General features: G+C 39.4%; 1 protein-coding gene across 1 annotated transcript in view; it reads left to right on the forward strand.

Moving 5' to 3' along the window:
• The first annotated feature begins 2,636 nt into the window (after nucleotides 1–2,636).
• Nucleotides 2,637–23,350, forward strand: part of GALR1 (galanin receptor 1) — a 33,652-nt gene continuing 12,938 nt past the window's right edge. Inside the window, exon 1 of the mRNA XM_080378550.1 lies at nucleotides 2,637–23,009. Within this exon, the coding sequence (XP_080234676.1) occupies nucleotides 22,308–23,009 (702 nt within the window). The 5' untranslated portion in view covers nucleotides 2,637–22,307. The remainder of the gene's footprint in view (nucleotides 23,010–23,350) is intronic.

The following is a 23,350-nucleotide window of genomic DNA, read 5'->3' on the forward strand; positions in this document are numbered from 1 at the left end:
AATTTTAAAAATATATTATATAATTTAATAATTTAAATTACATAAATGTAATTTTTAAAAAATGAAATAGTATTAGTTACAGAATCAGTCCTTCTACAGGTCATTCACATCATGTCTTCTCCATAGGGAGTGAGGTTAAAAAGATGACTCACATTAACCAATTTTAAATGCAGCAGACAGATCCCTACAAGCTCTCTCTCCATCCTTTTTTTCCTTTTCCTTTTCCTTTCCCTTCCCCTTACCATTCTCTTTCCTCTTCCCTTTCCCCCCTTCCTCCTGCTCCATAAATAATTTTTCATAACAGGCCCAGTAAAACTGTTTTAACTATACTTCCAAAGCTCACTCCTGCATTTTACCAGGAAAGTAAAATTAAAAGATTAAGAAACCTAGGGCAAAATAATTCCAGAAAATTGAAGTACTCCTAGTTGGAATGTATTGCCAATAGCTCCCTGCTTGATTAAGTGGATCTGTGTGAGCAGCTATCTGGGAGCAGGTCTGTTGATTTCCATAGTATGACACCGAGAGGGGAAGATGCTTACTTAGGTAACTCTGACCCAAGACCTCACTACACTTAGTAGGACCACTTCCTTGGAGGTCAGCAGATCTTAAAAGGAACCAAGATTCTAAAGTACATAGACATTCATAGGTATGATTAATATTTTCTCAATAGTTCTATATTTTTCTTAAGCGCCCACTTCAAAGATTATAAAAGGAGGTCAAGTACTTCTTTAGAAAAATACCTTTTCCAGTTGCCTGGTCCTCAAATCACTTACTACCTCACAAGCATATCTAGAGCTGTCACACAGACCAGGTATAGCAGAAAGGCAGCCACAAGTGTTTTGGTTACAACAGATTCATGAAATTCCAGGCATCATAGATCTGTTGTGTTTTCAACTCCTTTTGAATTTACCATTGGGATAAAGAGGGACTGTTAGGTTTAGTTGCCAAACCCTAAAATCCTATGCTGGACGGCTGGGTTTTTTGTGCTGAGCAACCTGTGCATGCAAACCCCGTGAGCAGCTTGCTCCAAAAAAAATCAAGAACAACCTTCATCTCAGTTGAGTTATTATTTAAGTTTAAAAAATGAAGACAAAACTTTCAGAAGAACAAATAAGTTGGCTTGTGCACATGTTATTTTAGAAGGCTGACAACTCCTGCATATGCAGTTTCTCTGAGGAATTAACTAACTGGTACCAAAGTTTTCCAAATTTGACATAAAACACTAGGTGTGTTAGCATGAACTTTGTATTTGAATTTCAAATAAGAAGTTCCTCTTTTTCAGTCTGAGGGCAATATATTGATTTTAAGATAAATCATGCCTGAGGAGAGAAGGCAGCTCACTAAGCAGCATAAGGGATCAGCATAAGCATATTAATAATGCAATTATTGCAACCCAACAAACAAGACTGAGAAAAGTAATTATCAAGATGAGAACAAGCTGAAATTGGTATTTTGCAACCACAACTGCTGCTGATATAATTAATGTTCATGAAAATTCTTTAAACTGGAAACTGCACAGGCAATTTAGGTACAAGTTCTAAAAAAATGTAACTCTTTAAAAGCTGAGGAGATGGTATGGTGAGGAAGAATGTCATCAAAATATCACCTTTGGTCTAGTTTTGCTCTCAGTTTGGTAGGTGAAAGACAACTGGACTGGTGGAGCCAGAAGGCAGCACCATGACAAAGAAGAAATAAGGCCAGTGACTTCTGCAAATTGCTGTTCAGATCTCTGAGCTCTCGAGTAGTAATCACACATTTGCTCACAGGGCTTCAGTTGGCGAATTGTTACCCACAGCTAACACCAGTATTAGACATGCACATAGCAATGTTTACACATACACAAACGTTTTGCTTGAATAAAATAGAAAATGCATGATCATACTTCACAAATTATTTTCATATTACTGGCAAGAGTTGTAAAACAAGACACAAGGGAGGTATAGTATTTCAACAGCTTTCTACTACACTGCAAGGTGAAGGCTAGGACAAATTGAGGCAATCTTCCAATTATACTTCCTGATTGAGGAAATCTCACAACTTCTCTTCTTTAAAGCATGAATTGTTATAAATAACTGTAAGTCTTGGCTTCCAATTTTTTTTCTTCAGCATTGCTTTAACCTGAAAAAATATAATTTTGCATTATACTCCAGAGATACACATTGCATAGCTATGCAAAAAAAGCTAGGTTAAAAACAGCACTTGAAGTTATGAGGTTATGCTTGAATTACAAATGAAAGTTTGTACTTTTGACAATAAACTGAAAAGCTCCCATAGTTTTTCTTGCCAAAGAAATATCTGAGTTATACTGACTTTGATGTCTCTTGTCATGTCTTTGTGCCATTCAATGGACATAAATGATGAAACATATATACTCCCTGATAAAGAGATTTTTAGAGGTTTTAAAACACAAAACTCTCACTGTTTGAGGCAGTAGGTTTACAAAAGCCTCAGATTATTTTTTTATATATATTTTATATTTAAGAAAGTTCCAAGAAACTTCAAGGAACTCCATAGAACTCTACTGTTTTTTGACAAGTCCCAGCGAGAAAAAAATGGAAGAATAAGAATATGGAAATAGACGATTATACTGTAAATGTCACTATGATTCCAACCAGCATTGGGTGGCTGGCCTGCACAGATACATGCATGTCTGAAGGAACAAAAGCAAACAGTGAAGACCATTTATGTAAAGTAGTATAGAATAAACAGGAAAATTAATTTCATGAACGGCAATTCATGGTAACCTGGCTTTCAAATTCAAGCAGCCTCTTAAAACACATCTGGTATCATTCAAAAATAGTGTGTGCTCTTGCGCTCTCTCTCTCTCTCTTTATATATAGGCACATATATAGATTATATATTCAAAAAAGTCTTGCAAAATAACTTGTAAAATTTGATAAAGTACACAGGCACTCCACTTGTTTAGCACAGACAAGTGATTCCATTAGCCAAGTAAAACAGGTTCATGTGCTGAAGTCTTCTGAGTAGTGCTCTTCGAAGTTTCCAAGTTAAAAATATGTATCAGATTTATCAAAAGAGCTCAGAGTAAAAATCAAAATTAGGAACATGAAGTCTGGTCTCAAATTTTCAACATCTTTCAAATACAACATTTTCAAAACTTTGGATCAAGATTCACTGCCAGCTTTGTGGATAGTCAGCTAATCAGTGGCAAAATAGTCTCCTTGGGGTTTGAATGCAAAGAAAGCAGAAAAAGGACTCATACCAAAGGAAGTCTCCCGTGTCACATCCACCTTCTCTTCAATTTCAAGAACTCTCTCCCAGAAATTTCTTTCAGAAAAAAATATTTGTTTATTGTCTGATGAGAATCCAGCTGCGAGCACAGAAGGCTACAGCATTTTTTCACTGCTACTATGTTAACATCTATGTAAAAAATATCAGTTAATGTGGAACTCAAGAAGCTTGTTTTGTCTGTTTAAACCAAAAGTAACAGACTACCAATTCTTTAAATATGTTTGGAACAAACCCCATGTAATGCATCAGAGAAGCAGAAAGTAAATTTACGCTACTGCTTATTTTCACATGGATTTGATTAAATCCTAATTTCTTGGTTTCAAACAGTGAAGTGTGACTCTTCAGTGGGCTCTTGCCTCTTCTCTCAAAGAATTGAACAAGTACAGCCTGGGAGTAAGTTGATAACGAGCTTTGTATCCAAAGTACTGGAGTCAGTAGTTTGTAGCTATTTAAGAAATGCTTTAAAACCTTGGTTGTAGAGGTCACCCAGTTTGTATGGAAACATTTTGTTGATCAAAAGATTATCAGCGTAGTTCAGCATTGCTAACTGAACAGTGCTGGGACCGAACACAGGGCTGCCTCTTCCTGCCAGAAAGATTCCCAAGTCCTGCACAATTCTACATTCTCCAGGGCGAGCTCTCCCTCCTTCATTCCTCAACTATCTTTGCAAGAAGATGCACTTGATGAGAAGGCCAACCCCAGGTCACCTTTTGGTCTTTTGTGGGATATGGGCCAATGTAGCTAAATTGGATAAACAGAGCAGGAGCACATGTATTTGAAACTTAGGAGACTAAGTTTAATCTGATATCTATTAGGAAGTAGACAATTATGTGAATACTATTATTTCGGATAGTGTGAAAATCAGAATGGTGTGTACAAAACAGAAGTCATTTATCAGCAAAAATATGAAGTTCCTTGGGACTGCTAACAACTGAAAGGGTGTATAAAATAAAAAAAGGAAAAAGAAAAAGAAAATAAGAGCTAAACATGGATTTTCTTGGAGGATGTTTTACCTGTTTTTTTAGTGCTCCAAACACTTTACTGGAGGTTTCTTCAAAAATCTTCCATATGCCTCAGTATAGCTCAGCTAGGGCTGACTGAAAAAGTGAAAAGTTTACTCTTTTCGTATATACATTGTCAGGATGGGACTGAGTTCTTCCAGTCATAAAAATTAATTATTATTTGGGTTTTTTACTTCTCAGTTACCCTCCAGAAATAATTTTTGCTGGTAAATTAAGCAAGAAGATTAATCTCAAAGATGGCTCTGTTAATTTTCAGACATCACATCACAGGAAGCAAACACACAGAGTAGGGAAGCAGTCTGGAATCTAGCCATGTAATACACTCTAATTATAACTTGTGTGTCATTTTTCCAGTAGACTGTGTGTTTACAAGAAACCGTCACTGATTTTTGATGTATGTGAGAGCAATTGGATTGAACAGTGTTTTCAGCCTCTCAGGGAACTTGAGAGTGTCTTTTTCTATTTATGTTTTTACTTCTCAGTATGGTGCATACCGTCATTTGCTGTAGAGCTATAACATGGGTGAGTAGTCTAGTTGTCCTTGGTTGTCAGTAGAGAGTTGACCTCTGGAAGGCATTTTAGAGTACTTAAATTCATCTTTGTCTTTTGTTTACTTATGGAGCTTAGATTTCCTGGTTGAAGGCACGTAAATTAGGTCATTCTCAAGCTTTAAAAAAGTGCTGTATCGTTAAAATTTCAATAGTATATATTGATCTCATAAGTACGTGGAGATCTTCATCAGAATTTGCTTTTAATCTCTTTCTGTCAAGGTGAGCAAGTCAGCAAGAGCTTTTAAGCAACTTTACCTGGTTACCGTATTTGTAATGACTAATTCCTACAAAATTAATAGAATGAGTGACAGCATAGACTAGTACATGTGGATGTACTTTATGAGAATACTCCCATTCATATAAATTACTGTGAAGATCTTTTAAATATGTGTCTTTAAAATATTTGCTTTTCTAACCCACTTTACCTGTTAGATGGACTCATATGAGTAATGAGGTGATGTATAAAGAATGGCATCCTTTGCTGCTGATTCCGCCCTTTGTTCGGATCCAAAGGATGCCTATCAAGGGTCAGTATTTAAATTCCTTGAGAAGGAAAACCAACATGATGTGAGAATTTGGGACGATCATATGAATGGGAGGCTTGCAAATAAAGACTGGGTGCCTGAACTGATCAAATTTTAGTTCCCAAGTCCTGAATTTTTAAAACTGAAGTCATAAAAATGTAGAATTGCTTTATTAATTAACAGGAAAATTAGATAGGTGATGTCTACTCTGGTGAACAGCTGCCAAGTAAGGTGAGTACTCAGTGAAGTTTTCACTTGGTGATTGAGTTCTGGACAGCGGTCTTGGCAAAGCAGCCAGACCTCCATGGCCGTTGGTTCCTCATATTTATTTCTGAAAGGTATTTTTACATGAATTTGATTTTATACTGCCTAGCATCTTATCCTTATTAACATTTTTCTGTCATGGTGTTTAATGTGATCTGAAACATTTCCATTTCCTGGACTGAAAAATAAGGGTACATCTGTACATGCACACACATACATGCCTACAGAAACAGCTCTCTGTCCCCAAAATGCTAGTAAAGAAAATAACTATATGAAACCAGAAGTTTTGAAGTTCAGGTAAAGAATCTCAGAACTGATTTGATACAGCAAGTTTAGATTCTTTAAGTGTTACCTAAGATTAAAAGTGTTTGTTTGTTGTTTGGTTTGGTGTTTTTTTTTTCAATCAATATTCTCTGAAAACCATGGACTAAGCAAAAGGCAAATAAAATTGGGTGTTTTCAAAGAAGCAGTACTTCAGTAATGATGAAATTCCTGCTGCTCCGTGACATTAAGAGGACTGTCATCTTTACACGGTGATTGCCTGCAATACACTGACCTAGAAGGGTCCTTTCTAGACCTGAATTTCTTTATATAGCTGACAAAGAAGTTAATTTGAATAATTTTCCATTCTGTTCATTATTTCTAAGCATCTTTACAGCATTTGTATGATTCATGTGAAGGAAAGAGGGAATATATTTAAAAAAAGCCCAGACCCACAGCTGCAGCTGATTATTACTTTTCAGAGAAGAAGTAAGCTTATTGCAAGCCATTATGAGTTCAAAGTAAATAGTATCTGGCTTTCTTGCTGTATCTATATTGTATGTAATTAATAAAGTTTGGTATGAAAAGTCTTGACTTTTAATAACTCATTAAGTGAATCTAGCAATGCAAGAAGCTAAACACCATTATTTCCCACTGAGATGTGTTTCTTTAGCCCAGACTCCTAAGTGAATTTCAGGGATGATTAATAGGGAGATTCAAGCAAGCACTTCTCAAATCTGTTTTTCTTATGAATTCCTCTCTAATTACCACTTCAGAACTCTAAGATTACTATTATGAAACTGCTTTTATTACAAAAGACTGGAATGGGCTAGATATATCTGATTACTATTATTTTTACACATCAAATAATAGTGTCATCAACTGAATAAGGATGCAAGTTACAAATTATTTGTGCAAAAGCTTCTTTATTTTTCGATTTTCATTTCACTATTTCTCATTACTCTCACTAAAGGAGATATGAGGGCAGATCCACTGCAAGTGTAACACTCATTACCCCAAACAAAGCCATTCAGGAGGGATACTTGGGCTAATGAAATATCAGCTGTAAACAAAGGCTTAAGTGACTGCATACTTGTTCACAACAAGCACAGCAACAAAAACTTGCTGCAATTATTCTGCTTAGTATAACATGTACCCACATTTATCCTAAGGGACCTAACTCTGGCCCAATTCAACAAATTATTTAACCTGTGATTCTGACTACTTACTGCTCTAAAATGATGGTTTTCGTCCTGCCTTCAGGCGAGAATTACATTTTGGCTGTGTTACGGGACCAAGTAGCATGGCACAAAGGGAGCTGGTTGGTCAAACCAAATAGTTAGTGCTGGGGACCCAAACTCTACAATACACACATTTCCAGCAGTTTTACCTTAACCCCACTCCAGTCTGAATATCCCTCAGCTGCTGTCGCACACGGTGTGTACTATGGAGCATATCATATCCCCAGCTCAGCCTCAGCTGGAAGGCAGAGCCCAGGCCCACCCTGAGTGGGAAGAACTGAAGAACAGGAACAAGGGTCAGCCAGGGACTTGCTTCAAAACCACACTCTTGATCAAAATTCAGATCTAACGTAGATATAGCCTAAGTGAACCCCTGGTGTTTCTTGCATTCAGCCTTACTTTATATGTTTTCTATGTCCTTCACTGCTGTCCTTAATAAGAATTTAGGCAAGAATTATTGGGAGTAAATCTCCAGAGCCTAATTTATGCAGGCTTAAATCTGGGGCTGAACTGTGCCCATAACTTTAGGGCAAAGAACCTTATCCAAAGCTATTTGGATACATTACATTCCACTGCTACAAGGACTGTTCTTTGCACATAATTCTTTATCCAGTTTCTTACTTCATTTAAACTCATTGGTTCACCCTTCCAGCAGATTAGTTCCTCATTGTTGTTCAAGGGAATATTACCCTTTAAAAAAATATAAAAGACAATTTATTGTGCAGGGATTTTAACAATTCTGTATGGACCCGTAGTACTAATTCTGCTCAAGTTAATTACTTTAAGGTCTGGTGGATTTGAAACTAATTCTTTCTTGGTGTGTGTCTGACAGAGAAATTAAACTCAGAAAATTTGAATCCAGATGTCTCAGAGCGAAATATGGTTCTATAGTATGCCCTGCATGGAAAGAAGGCAATGTTTAGCTTCGTGTTATCCAAAAATTGACTCATATTCTTGGATGAAAATGCACAGACTCAGGAGATGGCCAAAGACAGACACACACGTGCACATTAATTAGGGGGTATTTCTTAGGCTATTAATTCTAATAACCTTTGTGAATAGAAAAGTTTTTTAAGCTATTCTTTGCATAGTTTGTGAGGAGAATGAACGAGTTTTAGTAGCCAGTTTGGCATTTAATTCAGTAGATTGGCACTGCTCTGAAAATAGGATTTGACTCATTACCTAAAACTGAGATACTGTCAAGTTTTGCATTAACTACAATATTATGGTAATTTCCATAATACCTTTTATTTCTGTGCATTTTGTTTATAGCCTCGATGAGATACACAGTGTTAAGGGGGAATGCAGGCATATGGATGCTACTCTTGAAACAACAGATGTCATATGAATGAACCTGTGGACCAGGGCTAGTCCTGATTCCTTGGCATGAGCTGGTACGTATGTAGCCCACAGGCAAAGCACAGTTTAGATCTTCATGAACCACTACTATGTCTCAGCCAGTCACTGATATAGAAGCAGGTGGGTTTTTCAAATTGAAAAGATCTTGTTCCAAAAGCACGTGTAATTCATCCTGATCATGACAGTTTTAAGTAGTGTAAAGAATCCAAAGTGTAGATGTCACTGTGACTGCTGTTACACCTCTTAGCTCAGCTTCTCATGCCTCTAGCATTGCAGCTCACAGCCTGATTCCATCTGCTGCCGTTACAGACCTTACTCCTGTCTGTTCTTACATCCCTGCATTACACCAAGTAACACCAGTAAAGTGTTTAATATCATTATAGGATCAATAATTTTAAGCACCTTTCCTTCCCTTTTTAAGAGTTCTTGATGCTTTTCCCACAAATTTAATGTTGCCTTTGAAATCACAATCAATGATGCTTCTTTTCCAACATATTCATAATCTCCTTTGAGTAATCAGTGATTAGAAAAGCTTTATTCCAGAGAAGCAGTGTAGCAGTGTTATTTATACAAGTAAAAGAAATCCCTCCAGAAACAGATAATTACAGAAATGTTAGCCTAAAATTAGATATTTTTTTCCAGAAGATTACATCTCATTACACTGTGTCTTTCTTGATCAGCATGTCCTGAGTTGAGCATAGAGATGGCAGCTCAGGTATTACAATCAGTCACTACAAATCTATTAGCTTTAACAGTCCTACAAAACATCATCCTTGTCTATTATTATTTAGGCTTATTTGCAGAAAATGTGGAAAACATGATAAAGCAAATTTGTCATTTCATTCTCTTTCCAAGCAACTTGATGGAAAAATTTCCCTTTGACTTCAATACTGCAGAATCAAATTACTTTCCTTTTTTGCAGTACCAGTGGCTTATTTATACAAGAAATATCTCCTGTGTAGACCTTACAAAAAAAGTTCAGGATAACTGATAAACTGGAGATTGCTCCATTAAATGAAGTTCTGTCCATTTTCCCTCAAAATTACTTTTGAGATGCTATTTCTTTCCTTACAGATATATTTTCTATTGTTTGTATGGTCTTGGAGAATTAAAATTTAACTGAAGTTTATTCTATTGCCATTTCATGTTCATGTCTAAAGGTCTTAATGAAATGTCACCAGACTGCATTATTAAAGGGATTTGCATTGGATTAAATTTGTAAATCAACCCTAAAGTTTCCCTATGTTGAAAGATTTTCAGGCAGTGGGTTCACAGCCATCATCAGTGAATTGTTCCCAGGTCTCTTCAACCTCTAGTCACATTTCTATGCTCTGCATTTTTTTTGTTTTTATTTTTGTTTTTATTTTTTGGTGTGTGTTTTTTTTCTCTCTGGCAAGTCATAAGGCCATATGCAATGCAGACAAATGATTCTTACTGCTGTAAGAACTGACCTTAGCACAATCTTCATCTGTGAAGTGGGCTGTAATGCTCTAGCTCTTCCAATCATGCAAGACAACATGTGCTTTTATAAATCTTCCCAAGCAGGCAAGAACTCCAGTACCAGTGATTTAAGTGTCATTAGTGATAGAAGTGTACTGATTGAAAGGAAACTTTTTTTTGGGGGGGTAGTAATAGCATGCTATTTATAGTAAATTTTCTGGAAGGAGAGGAAAAAGAGAATTGAAACCTTTTGATGTTAAGAGCTGGTAATTTAGCTTCAGACCTGGGAATGCTTTAACAAAATGTCCTCTGAGGTGTTGGTGGTACTACTTCTTAAGCACATGATTAGCTATTCTGCTAGTCCTACAGAAATCAGTAGATACCCTATGATATTCCTATTTATAGGAGCTATATAGGTAGCTACATGTACAGGTATTTTCTACATGACTCTGAGTAGCTGTTGAATATTTGCATTTCCTTAAGCATGTGAAGTAATTAGGTATTGTTTGATCATGGAGACTTGTCAAAATGTTAGGCATATTAACAGTAATTTAGAGTTGAAAGATTTGCTGGTTTAGGACAAATAAAACCCAGGAGAGTTTTTAGAATTGCTGGGAAGAGGCAATTGTTTAGGAAGATCAAACAGCTGCATGTCTGAGTTGGAGCTCAGGGTTTGAATTCTTATCATTAATTGACTCACTTTGACTTTGTGGGAACAGATTAGGAAACTGTTCTTTGTGCTGGCTTGGTTTTAGAAAAACGGTAACTTGCAAGCATGAGCAGGGAACTGATAAACAGGTCACTTGTTGCTATCAAGTCCAGAAAGGAAAATTATATTGTGACTGTTTTCTGCATTAGGTATTCATACGTCTCTGGCCAGCAATTTATCTGAGCAACTGAAAAACTCCTGGGAATTTACTAATGACAAGGGAGAAAAAAAAAAAATTTGATTACTTCCTCAGTGTAGCATTAAAAACTGCCATGGAAAGAAGTGAGTCTACTTCTCTCAGTCTTCTAGTTGTAAGTGTTTTCCTAAGGGTAGCTGGTTTCTTTTTCCAACTTACAAATACATCTAATCAAAGCTGAAGAATCAGTCCAGCCTGCCCTGTTTAAGAAGACATACAATATGCGATACAAGGGTCTCATAGGGGATAGTGCTAATATATGAAATAGTCCTGGCTTTTTCCTTTCTATCCTGCAGTTTGAAAATGTGGTCAGGAACAGCAGCTGCAGACAAAGCAAATTCCTACTGTTTCCTCCTATTTTTTACCGTAAGCACAGAAGCTCCAACTGCAGAGAAACGCTCGTTCCCTTCTGCTCCTGTGCCAGTCTGCCATTCTCTAGAACTGGATCTTGTCACATTGTGAAACAAGGTGTGAATCGGAGAGGCTGTACAGAGAGCAGGTGGTTTAGCGAACAGAAGCTCTGTGTCTTTTCTACAACTTTTAAGGCCTGTTGCAGCTCATTACTTTTTATTCAGTACCTACTATCACTCAGAGAAATTGCCAAAGAGACACTTGCACAGGTAACACTGTGTATCGTACCTTTACTTTTCAGAGGATAAGGTATAAACATTGAAACAGATGTTGGGAACAGAGGATATGGTATCACATAAAAACCCAATTTTTACCTCTGAGAGGAAACAAGTACAATTCTTCTGGTAAACTGCAGTCATATTTCTTATGCCATGCAACCATTGCAAGCTTTATGGAGTCCAGCTATTGAGTAGCAGTCAAAACGTCAGCACATGCACTCATAAACCACTGAATGCTCTTGTGGGATATTAGCTACAACTACAATTATAATAGTACTTGATCTGATGTTAATTGGGATTATATTCAAATTCTTAAAGCAATTATCTCAAATACCAATTTTATTGCATGAGCTAGCATGCAATTAAAAGATTATTTAACACTAACCCAGACTGCGATCCTAGGTGGTTGAAACAAGAAAAACAAACATATTTCAGTACAACTTCTACAATTAATGATAATACAGTAAGAAAGTTAAAGAATTCTCATTTTCCGCAGAAGTCTTTCAAGCTGATGAAGTGGAAAAACTTGATTAACTTTATCCTGTATAAAAATACAGAAAAGGACAGCATTAATATTATAAGGCAGTGTTAAAACTAAACTTGCTGGAAAGTGAGCCCATGCTTTTACAAAGGAGAATCTGGATAAGCTGCCAGTGACATTGCTGAATTCTTCAGACCATGATCTGAAGAAATCATCTCTTAAAAGGAACATTAATTCCAATTATAATGCCATATTTCATCTAGGCTAAGAGCCTTTCAAAAAGGCTAAGAAAATTATGGTGGATCATTGCCATTTACGTGTAGAAATGTAAATCCTATTTTACACATGCAAATGCTGTTTTCAAACCACAGATGCCCATATATGCTGATGAAAACTCAAGAATTCAGCTTCCATATTTAGTACAGGTGTTGGGTTTAAGTGATTCCAAAAGCAAAATTATTTTTTTCTTTTATTCTCGCAAATATTTCAATATTAGCAGTCATTTAAAATTGGTTACCCCAAATTTTACTTTCAATGCATGTCACTATAGCAAAATAAAGCAGCCTCTCCTTCCTGTTTCAGCTAGTTTATAAGCTAGTAGGCTTTCAGTAATTAACTTCTTCTATTAATATATTTTCAGCAGTTCACAAAGTGCACAGTAAAATCAAATAATGTTTTGGTTTGGGCAAGAATTTTAGGAGACAGTTTTATTTATATATTCCAGTATGCATTTGCCCTTTTTGTAATAATGTCATGCTGTTTAGTCATGGTCCAGCCTAAAATCTGTTATGATCCTGAGCTCTTTTTCTACAGCACTGCTTCCTCACCTGTTGCTCCTCACCTGGATGTGTGCAGATGCTATCCTGCCCAAAGGAAGTGCCACTGCTGCTCAGTTTTTCTCAAATCCTTTTAATTTCTAAGCCTGCTCTTGAATGTGTTGACAATAGGGGGTCTGCAAATTTACTGCATGTAATCTTTATGCTACAATCCAGACAACTACTGAAATTACTGAACAGAACATGGCTGAACTAAAATTTTAGCAGTTATCCTATGCAATACTTCAGTTGGTTTTGACATCAAACCTTTGTTAAACTAGAAAACTATACTCGGAAACAAGTTTTCACCTGTGCATGTTGTAATTTCATTTCTAAAGCTATGCTACCTTAGTTTCTCCAGTTACTGTTGTGATATCAAAGGGGTATTATCAGTACCAAAAGAAGAAAACACATTTTTGAGGTTTTAAATCTAATGCCTTTATTTTACATGTTGAATTAAGGACAGCCCTTATGAGAAGTTAGGGTAAATTATCAATTTTTAAAAGGAAGCACTTTAGCTACTGTGTACACAAAGCACCACTAACTATTTAATTTAAAAAATAATAAATAAATCTACAGATGTGGTTTAAAGAAATGAGGATGCATCACTTAATCTTCATTTCCCTCTTGCAGGATTTCAGTCAGGAAACTATTCAGCCACACAGATTTCATTACTGAAATCAATGGAAACATCGGTTTGTATAAAAGCTTCTTGCATAGGAACAAAAAGGCAAGATGATCTTTCCTTTTCTGATTGTTTTTAACGCTATCTTTGCGTTGCCACTTTTCTACATCGTTTCCTCTCTACAGACTCACCCCGCTCCCTCTGGTGGTTACTGAACACAAACATCGCTTCGCTTAGGGCCACGGGCAACACCGCGAATTGATGGCATTTCATCAGCACTTCTTGCTCCAGTAATAATTGAGAAACTATAAATTTATTAAAGTGTAAGGCTTTGTGTAGCCTACTGTTGTGTAATCTAGATCATAATATGCTTTCTAAGCTAAAAATACTTGACAAATCCATTAGGATTTTTTTTCCTTTAAATTCTTTTTGTGGTTTGCAATGTGAGAAATAGATAATATAACTAACCAGTAGGTTAATATCCCATAACATCCGTGTTAATGATCCAAATAGAACATCTAAATCCATAATTTAAGTGACTTTTAGTATCTCTCTTTACTCAGGCAAAATTATCAGATACTCTGGATGTGTCATGCTCTCTCTCTGCTGACAATCTCTTCTGCCTCAAGTGTGGATGTGGATTTTTGTTTGATCCCAGGGATATTGCATATTAGCATGGGAGAATTTCTGGCTGAAATCTCAGTAGACACAGCTCTCTTTTGAGCTAATAGCCAGCAAATTTTAATGTTACTACTTACTTCTAAAAGATTTTTTAAAATCTTTCCATAATCAATATAATGAAAAGTCACCATAAAGGCACAAGAGAAATAAGCTAATTTTTAAAGTAGAGTATCAGTATTTAAACTTTTATATTACTAATTGAATTGTTTTTATTGAAATAGAATGATTTGAAATATTAAAACACCACAAGAAATGTTGCACAAGGCAGCCCCAGATCACAGGTCATATGCCTGACGACTCTGTTTTACCTGCATCACCTTTGCAGATGAACAGAATTAAGACTAAATAAATCCTTTCTGAGGTCAAGCTTCTAACACTTATTGCCTCTTCAGAACTTTTCATAGTTAAAATAGCTGTATGTAATTTCCAAGAAACAGCTCTGTACAGAAATAATGAAAAATAGAAATTGAGTGATAAATACCTGTGTTTTTATGAACATTCTAAGTGATAAATACTTATCTCATGAATGTAATATTGTAGAAGCTTTTTGTTCTTCTTGTGTTTACACTTCTTGTATTGTATATGGAGTACCAGAAGGACTTCTATCTTAGCCAGAAATGTGCAAAAAGTAAAATATTTTCACTGTTGCTGGGTCTGAGCACAGGAAAACGGCCACGCCTGTTCCCTCCTATACGCTCAGCAGCTCTCATATCTTTAAAGACTTTTTATTCAATGTTAATGGTTTTATCTATTAATATCCCTGAGATACTATTTCTTCAGCTCATTACTCCAGGAAAAAACCCTCCAGACAGTCTCATAACCATGTGCCTGGCTGCATATATAAAATATTTCTATTAAATTATATTTATGCATAGATAGATGTATGGATGTATGGATGGGTAGATAGATAGATAAAATAGGTAAATAGATGTAAACATATGCATATATGTATACTTTGTACACACTTCATGGCAGTTGCTATATGAAAAGGCTGGGAAGCCTGGTACCTGCTGATAATTCTTCATTTATAGGAAATGCCAACTTTCCTGACTTGATCAAATGCTGAGAACATGACGTTTTGTAGATGTAATTTTCGGAAAAGCATTCCTGAGGCTATAATTGGTCTTAAAGTGTGGCTGCTGGTGACAGGGGATTAAAAAAAAAAGTATGTGTTATTAAATTGATCAAAGTTCTCCATAGCCTGTAACTCAAGTGAGTTTTTAAAGTATCCATATTCTTTTAAAGACATCCTCACACATTTCACAGTAGTTTGTCTACAACACGAAGAAGCTGTCTGCTCTCCAAAGTACCTAGGATAAATGATGGTCTCAGGTAAATTATGACTTTGCTGGAACACCTATGGGCAGCTCAATACATCACTGCTAATGATGCATCACTGGGCAGGTATACAATCTGCTGATGTATAGGCTCCCCTTCTGATGTTTATGATCGTCAGTCAAGGTTGCGTGTATGGACACAAAACCGTGTTTTACTGAAATAAACTTATGAATGTAATTTCTCTAACCAGAAGTCTATATACAATGCCTTCAAGGAATTTCTGCTTAATTTTAAGTCCTTAACAACAGTGCATTGTTCTTTACTTTCTTTTTACTTAAAAAGAAATTCACTTAAAAAAAAATCTTTACTTAAATACAACCAAACTGTTGCAGAAAATATAACATGTATTACACAGTTTTTAACATGAAAACTTTCTGGTTTAGAGATTACTAATAAACACAAAAACAAACCATTTATATGACTGTTAAGTCAATGTAAGCAGCCATGATTTAGTTTGGTATCAGTTGATCCAGGTCAGTCTTTATAAGGTTGTCCACAGTTTTTAAAGTTGATTAGTGATTGTTAGGCAGCTGAGAGCAATGTGAATTTGCTGATTTTTTTTTCCATAACCTAACACAGCAAAACTTTCAAGCATTGACATTTTCCTTCCTAATTTTTACAAGGAAATTAATGTTATAAGAGCCTAGCACAGATTTATCCAAACACAGTAGAAGTACAAAACCATTCTCTCCGCTTGTTACTATATAATGTTATGCCTCTCTTTGAGCCACATATTTTGTTTTTCTACAGTGCTGCAAAGAACTTGTATAATTGCTAACGTCTTGTTCTTAGAAAAGATCACAATATAAAACAATTGGGAAAATGCAGTAATCCCATAAAAAAAAAATCCCTGAAATATTTTAGTTTCTCATTAGTATCAATTTGGATAATCTCTGCTGATGGTTTAAACAGCAGTACTCTGGGTTCCCTGCATCTCAAAAGAAATGTTTTATCTATTGTTTGTTTTTTCTGCATTGAAAAAATCAGAAAAGTTAATTCTATCCCCAGAAATCAAGTGATAGATACAACTGGTAGATAGTAGTTTCTCCTACTACATGGTATTTTTGTTAAGAATAGCAAAGGAGCATATTTCATGAAAAAAAGTAATCCTTTCATGACTGGAACAGTTTAATGAACATCATCATGTTCTCATAAAAATAAAAGGATCTACGGATTCAGACTGTATGCATCTCTTGCACATTTTTGTTTTAAAAGTCTTTAATAGAAATGTACGAAACAATACAAGAATAAGACTGCAAAGTTATTGAAAACTGATTTTAGTCCTTAGTTTCTGTATCCATACTTTTGTTTCTTTTCAGTGCTTTCGTTTTCCTTTAAAAAAATAATCAAAAACTAGTTCACAAAACAAAATTAAAAAGTTTACATTTTAACCAATATTATAATATTAAATTCTTAAATGAATATGTAAATAAAGGCTGGGGTTTTGTTTAATAAATGACTTCTTATAAAAAGTCAAGACTCAGATACAAAACTGATACAAACTGACAAGGTTTCAGCTGAGACAAATGATATCAATGATAGATTTCAACCTCAGTGAACTGTTTAAAAAAGAGAAATAGATTCACAAAGTTATGCAAATTCTATAATCTACTGATCTGATGCTGTGATTGACTTTGGCATTTCTAGATACTTACTTAGTGGGATATTAGTGGAAGCTGAGCATAATTAGCATGGAAAAATTGTACTTCTTATCCAAAAATAGAAGTTTCAAGGCTGGCTTCCAGAATGTTTTTAAAAGAAAGAAAAAGAAAAGGAATAGCAAGAAGCCAGTGGACAAAATGAGTTAGTCTTCCTTTTCATCACAAAGCCAAATTAAAACTCAAAGAAAATCAATATATTAAGAATACCAAAGAAAATACAGTAACAATTTCTCTTCTGACAGATACACAGGGTTTGTCCCTGTGGTTAATTAAATATGAAACTGCCCCCGTTGCATGTTGATTTTATCAGGTCATGTCTTTGGGGTGTAACACCTCAAAAATAATGTCATGTGGCGTTTTGATGACTGAAAGATGACTAACACAGATTTTCTTGCTCTGTGTTAGTGCTGGTGACACAAAAGAGCGGGCTGTACACAGGACTGAAAGAAGTGGGATACCTAAAGACATGCAATATGCATACTCCACCATTGTGTCTACTTTCAGTGCTTCTTTAGGACAGCCTGTATCCTCTGAACTCCCTAAAAATGATCATTGTACATCAAGGTGCCTTGCTGTTTTCCTTCCAGGAGGACAAACATAGTCAATCTTTGAATTTTGGATCAATACTTTTCACTCAAGTCCCTCTACCAGGTGGATACCTGTGAATCTGAACTGCCTCCAGCAAGGGCCGAGTCTTCAAATATTAAAAAGTGTCTGCAAAAGGAAAGAGAATAAACTGTTTTCTATATCCACAGATCAGAAAGGAGCATGCTTAAATTGCTGTACTAGAAACAAAAGTTAACAATAGCAAACAGCTTTCTAATTGCAAATGATATCTGAGCACTAGAACAGTGTCTACAAAGGTGGTGCAGTTTCCATCAGTGGCATTTTTAAGGATAAATAGGTATTTATGAAGATCGGTTATACATAATTAATTGTTCTTCCTGATTCCTGTTTGCCTTCTGTGCTGCAGGGCAGTTACATTAGGAACTCCTCCAGCAGAACCCTCCTTCATGGTATTTTGCATGTACCCAGCAAGTCCTGGGAGATGAGGGAAGGGAAGACAACCTCACCTATATATTTGGTAAACTCTGACTAATAAAACCACCCATGAACTCTCAGAACAATGAAAAATAGAATTAATCTAATGATCTGGACTATGAACGAAGCCCTCTCCCAGAGCAAATTAAACCACCATACAGCTGTGCTTAAAATCAATAAGCACCAACTCAGGTAGTTACCAAAAGAAGAAAAGTCTGGCTCAAATAAAATCAAGCCTAAGCTGTCTCTACCCACTACAATAAAAAAATTTCACTATTACTTGAACGCAAACCCAGTCTCTGTTCTATCAGAAAAATGACAGGAGCTGGAAAAAGGATTCACCAAAACCCAGAGAGCTGACAGCAGCACTGAAAACTGACTTCTGCAAGACCTTGAGTTAAAATCTATGGCAATTATGGAATGTTTTTCCTGTGTTGAATTAGTAATTTTTATGTCTATATTTTAGTGTCCTTTCCTCAAATTCTGACACAGCCAAAGTCATAACAGTAGTGAAGTGATGGACAGTGTACAAACCTGTAAAAGAAAATAACCTTCTAGTCATCCCCAGAACTTCGTAACTGAAATTAATTTTGTCAGGTTATTTAACTGTAAGATAGAAAACATTTTCTTTAAAGCATTCAGGATCTGTTGGTAATTCTAATAGTAATTCTAATCAAGACTATTATATCTGCCTTAGGGTTTCCTTTTCCTGCCTCACAAATTATATGACAGTCTGCCATATAAAATTAACAGAAACAGTGAGCTAGCAGTTTTTGTCTACAAAAAGCCTGTTTTTCTTTACTATATCTGCACAAGGCCTTTGCACAGCTGTAGAAGTATGGTTGAACCATTTTCCTAGAAACTATAAATTTCTGCTTACATAGGCATCCATATAAAAAATTCTCAATATTCTAAGAACCATCAAAATCATGTGATTTACACACTTTTTGGACTGCAGAAAAATGTTGATGCCCTCATATGGGTTTTTTTCCATAGTTGTATTTGGAGCCATCTCTGGGCTCCTCAGCAACGTGGACAAGTTGGATTTTGCTTCACTTGGACGGGGAAGGCTGGGGTCAGGAGAAGTCTAGGATGTTGCTGACACACAAGCCCTTTCTGAGTGGCTGTGCAGAGTGGCTCCCTAGAAAGAAAGGCAAGGCTGCTGCTGCTGCCGCTGCTGCTGCCAGGGTAGAGGGGAGGGCAGCGGTAGCAGCCACTGCTGGGAAGGGTGCTCCATCCACTCTCCACTGGCTGCTGTCCTATGCACCCATTTTGTCTCTTTGCCCAAAAAGCTGCCCTGGTGACCAATGTCTCCAGGCCTAGGCAGTGGGGCCCTGGCCTTTTCACTTGCACTGGCCTGTTCACTGCCTTTGGCAACTGCTTTCTTGGCCTGTGTTGGGAGCTGACCCAAGGAAATGCGCGAGGCATGTGCTTAAGAGATTTATTTTGCAAAGATATGAAATTTATTTTCTTAAAGTGTTATATAAGTTTTTTACTGATTTTTTTTTCTTCTACTTTTTCAACTAATTTGTGTATTTAAGTATATAATTATTTGTACTGAACTCATAACAACTTTTCTGTTGGAACTTTCTGTAGCATGAAAATTTTAGATTTCATGCAATCTAGATAACAGTCTCGGTCTAGATAACAAGAACAGTGGATAAAAATGTCAACACCTGTTTTTTACGGCAACCTTAACAGGAAACATGAGCACTGTCAATTTTCCTTCGCTGATGTAAAAAAAAAAAAAAAAAAAGCTGAAGCCTGTAGGCCTGACAGAAAAGCTACAATACAGTTGCATTCTCTGTTATTTTTCCCCCCCCTAATGCTCAGGGAAATCTTACAAGAACTATATACTTTACAATATATACTTAAGAGAAAAGCAAAGCTTGAACTGCAAAACTGTCAATTAACATCTAAAGGAAACTAACAGAGTGAACATCCCATCCAGATCACTAATGTGATTTTCAGATTGCTTTGCCTTAAAAATGATTATGTTTCTGTACCAACTTTTCCTGCTTACTTGTATGTAAACCAGTCTAATATTCTTTGGTCACCTTCCAGGCTATACTGTTCAAAAGACAGTATTTCTTAAGAAAACAGAAGCATAAGTGATGAGGACTAATGCAGCATTTTAGATGGAGAGTTGTGATCAATGCAATGTTAGCATTAACTTCAGGAAGGCTAGGATTGCACTCTTGGCATCCTAGAAAAGAGTGATGTCTGGCAACAAGTCGTGATTCAAAAGCAAAACATCAGAGGTATTCAAATATTTCTTGTATCTCATATACATATCATTTGAAGGAATTCACAGTGGCAAACACAGGCATCAGCAACACTCAGGAAATCTGTAGAGCCTTCTTTTCATTTTCACAATGTACTTACAGCACTTCCAAATAATTCACGGTATCTGATACAGTCTAGAAATGTTTAACGATGTCTGTTCTCAAAACCCTTACAGAAGTAGAGATTAGTAAATTTGCGTGGCAATTAAACACGTCAACAAAACCATAAGGTATGCACCTGAGAACCCCCCCCCCCCCCCCCCCAATCTGTTAGGAATCTTTACTGGTTTATTTAATGTTTGTAACTTCTAAACCGAGTTGCAGTAGACATAGCAAACAGTACAATCCAAATCAAAGTTTCTCAGATCCATAGAAACCGAATTGTGCTCTCCCATTACCCATGTTCCTTTGGACATAACGGACCAGGCCGTACACAAATTGAATTAAAATCTAGATCTGAGCAACTCAATAGCTCCGCGGTCAGCTGATGTGCAGCTGCTGAGATGCCTCGATATAAGTAGCAAAAGGAAAGGCAGAAAAAACACCCGTCAAAGTGTGGGCTGCCAAAGCAGCCGAGGAGCCGCGTGCCCCCCCGTGTCGTGCCCGCAGAGCCCTGCGCGTCCCGCAGCGCCCGCAGCAGCGCGGCCCCGGCGCCGGGGGGGCGGGCAGCGCCCGGCGGAGCCGCCTGTCCCTCGCCGGGTCCCGCCTGCCCCGTGTCACGGAGGGATCTCTAACAACGAGCAGTCAAGAGCCCCAGGGAGGAGAGAGAAAACACATCACCAGCTGTAGCTGAGAGGCAATTTGAGAGCAAACGGCTGGGGACCCCCTGGCAACTCTGTTTCGCTCACAAGGTGTATGTGTCCGTGGGTGGATGCATGAACTGGCACCCATCTTCTGGGGGAAGTTTTATATTTCGTCCAGCTCTGGGAAGACTGCCTGCTCAGCGGCTCTCATCGCGGCACCTCTCAGCGCTGCCTGCGGCTGCCGGCCCCGAGCCGCCAGCCCTCCGCGATGCCGGCGCGCAGCGGCGGGGTTTTGAAACACGGGCTTCGTGATTTCAGCGTGAAAAGCGGCCAGGCTCTCTTTCCCTTTATTTTTTTGGAAGGAGTAACAACGCCTGCCACCTTCTGTTCTGCGAGCTACTGCATGTAACGGAACGATTAATGAAAACCCGCGAAGGAGGTGAAAACGGTGCGCAGAGGCGGTGTTCAGCCCGGACTCACTCCTGCGGCCGGCCGGCTACCTGTTGAGGCGGGGTAGGCGGGCGCTCGCTCGCTTCAGTCCCTCCGAGACAGTTCGTCTAAGCCCAGCCGGAGCTGCCTAGCGCCGCCCCGGCCGTGCTGGAAGACGCGACGCCTGAGCCTCACTAGGAGCGAAGGCAAAAAGCAGAAGTTTTCCGAGGTGGGGGCCGGGGCCGCTCGGCTCCGCTCAGCTCCGCTCCCTGCAGGCGCACCGCCCCGGGCCGCCCTGCGGGGGCAACGGCAAGCTAAGCCGGCAGGGGAGAAGAAGGGGGCCCCCCCCCGCGCCTCCTTTCCCCGAGGAGACACCCCCGCGCAGCTCGGTCTCCCGCGGCCGCCAGCGCGGAGAGGCGCGGAGGCTGCGCCGCTCCGCGGGGCCGGCCCGGCGGGGGGTGAGCGGTTGCGGCCGGAGCGCCGCCCCCGGCGGAGGAGCCGGCGGAGGGGCCGGCGGGGGCGGGGGGCCCGGGGCAGCCGCGCGGAGCGCGCTGCCCGCCCAGGAGCGGCCGGGGCTGCCGCGCCGTCTCCGCGCCCAGCGGCGCGGGCTGCGCCCCTGCGGGCGGCCGGCACCTCCCCCCTTCCCGCCGCGCCGCCGCCCGGTGCTGGCGGGGGGCGGCCGCCCCCTCTGGCCGCGGTGCCGGGGGGCGGTTGCTCCGCTTTCCGCCCGCGGAAACTTTGGCCGGCGCTAAAAGGGAGGATGGAGGTGGGAGAGCCCGCGGCGGCGCCCCTCAACCGGTCCCGAGGTGGGGCAGAGCCGCCCCGCGGGGAGTTCAACCTCTCCGCGCTGCCGGAGGCGGAGGGGAAGCCCCTCTTCGGCATCGGCGTCGAGAACTTCATCACCTTGATCGTCTTCGGTCTGATCTTCACCCTGGGGGTGCTGGGCAACTCGCTGGTGATCACGGTGCTGGCGAGGAGCAAGCCGGGCAAGCGCCGCAGCACCACCAACATCTTCATCCTCAACCTGAGCATCGCCGATCTGGCCTACCTGCTCTTCTGTATCCCCTTCCAGTCCACAGTCTACGTGCTCCCCACCTGGGTGCTGGGCGCCTTCATCTGCAAGTTCATCCACTACTTCTTCACTGTCTCCATGCTGGTGAGCATCTTCACGCTCTCAGCCATGTCTGTGGACCGCTACGTGGCCATCGTGCATTCCCGACGCTCCTCGGCCTTGCGCGTTTCCCGCAACGCGCTGCTGGGTGTGGGGCTCATCTGGGCACTCTCCTTCGCCATGGCCTCGCCTGTGGCTCACCACCAGCACCTCTTCCACCGCGAGGCCAGCAACCAGACCTTTTGCTGGGAGCACTGGCCCAACCCACGCCACAAGAAGGTCTATGTGGTTTGCACGTTCGTCTTTGGGTATCTGCTCCCACTGCTGCTCATCTCCTTCTGCTATGCCAAGGTGGGGCAAAGTGGGTTGTGGTGAAGGCTATGTAAAAGGAATGGGGGGGGGGGGGGGAAGCATGGAGGGGGCAATGGTGGTAGGTGTCCATGAGCTGTGGGGCCATCTCTGGGCATGTGGAAGGACATGGTAGTGTCAGGAGGCAACAGGGCTGGGGTGTTTGTGCCATGAGGGTGGAGGGCGGGTTTTGTAGCCTAGGGGTGACTGGAACACGCACACCTGTGTATGTGTGGCGCAGATGGGTCAGGACAGAGATTGCACAGTGTGGTTAAGGGAGTTGTTCTGGCAGTTACTGGGGTCCCTCTGCCAGATTTCCTTCTTGCAAAGTGCTAAGGAGCCCC

This window comes from Falco punctatus (genome assembly GCF_963210335.1).
Source record: "Falco punctatus genome assembly, chromosome: 3".
NCBI classification, from domain to species: domain Eukaryota; kingdom Metazoa; phylum Chordata; class Aves; order Falconiformes; family Falconidae; genus Falco; species Falco punctatus.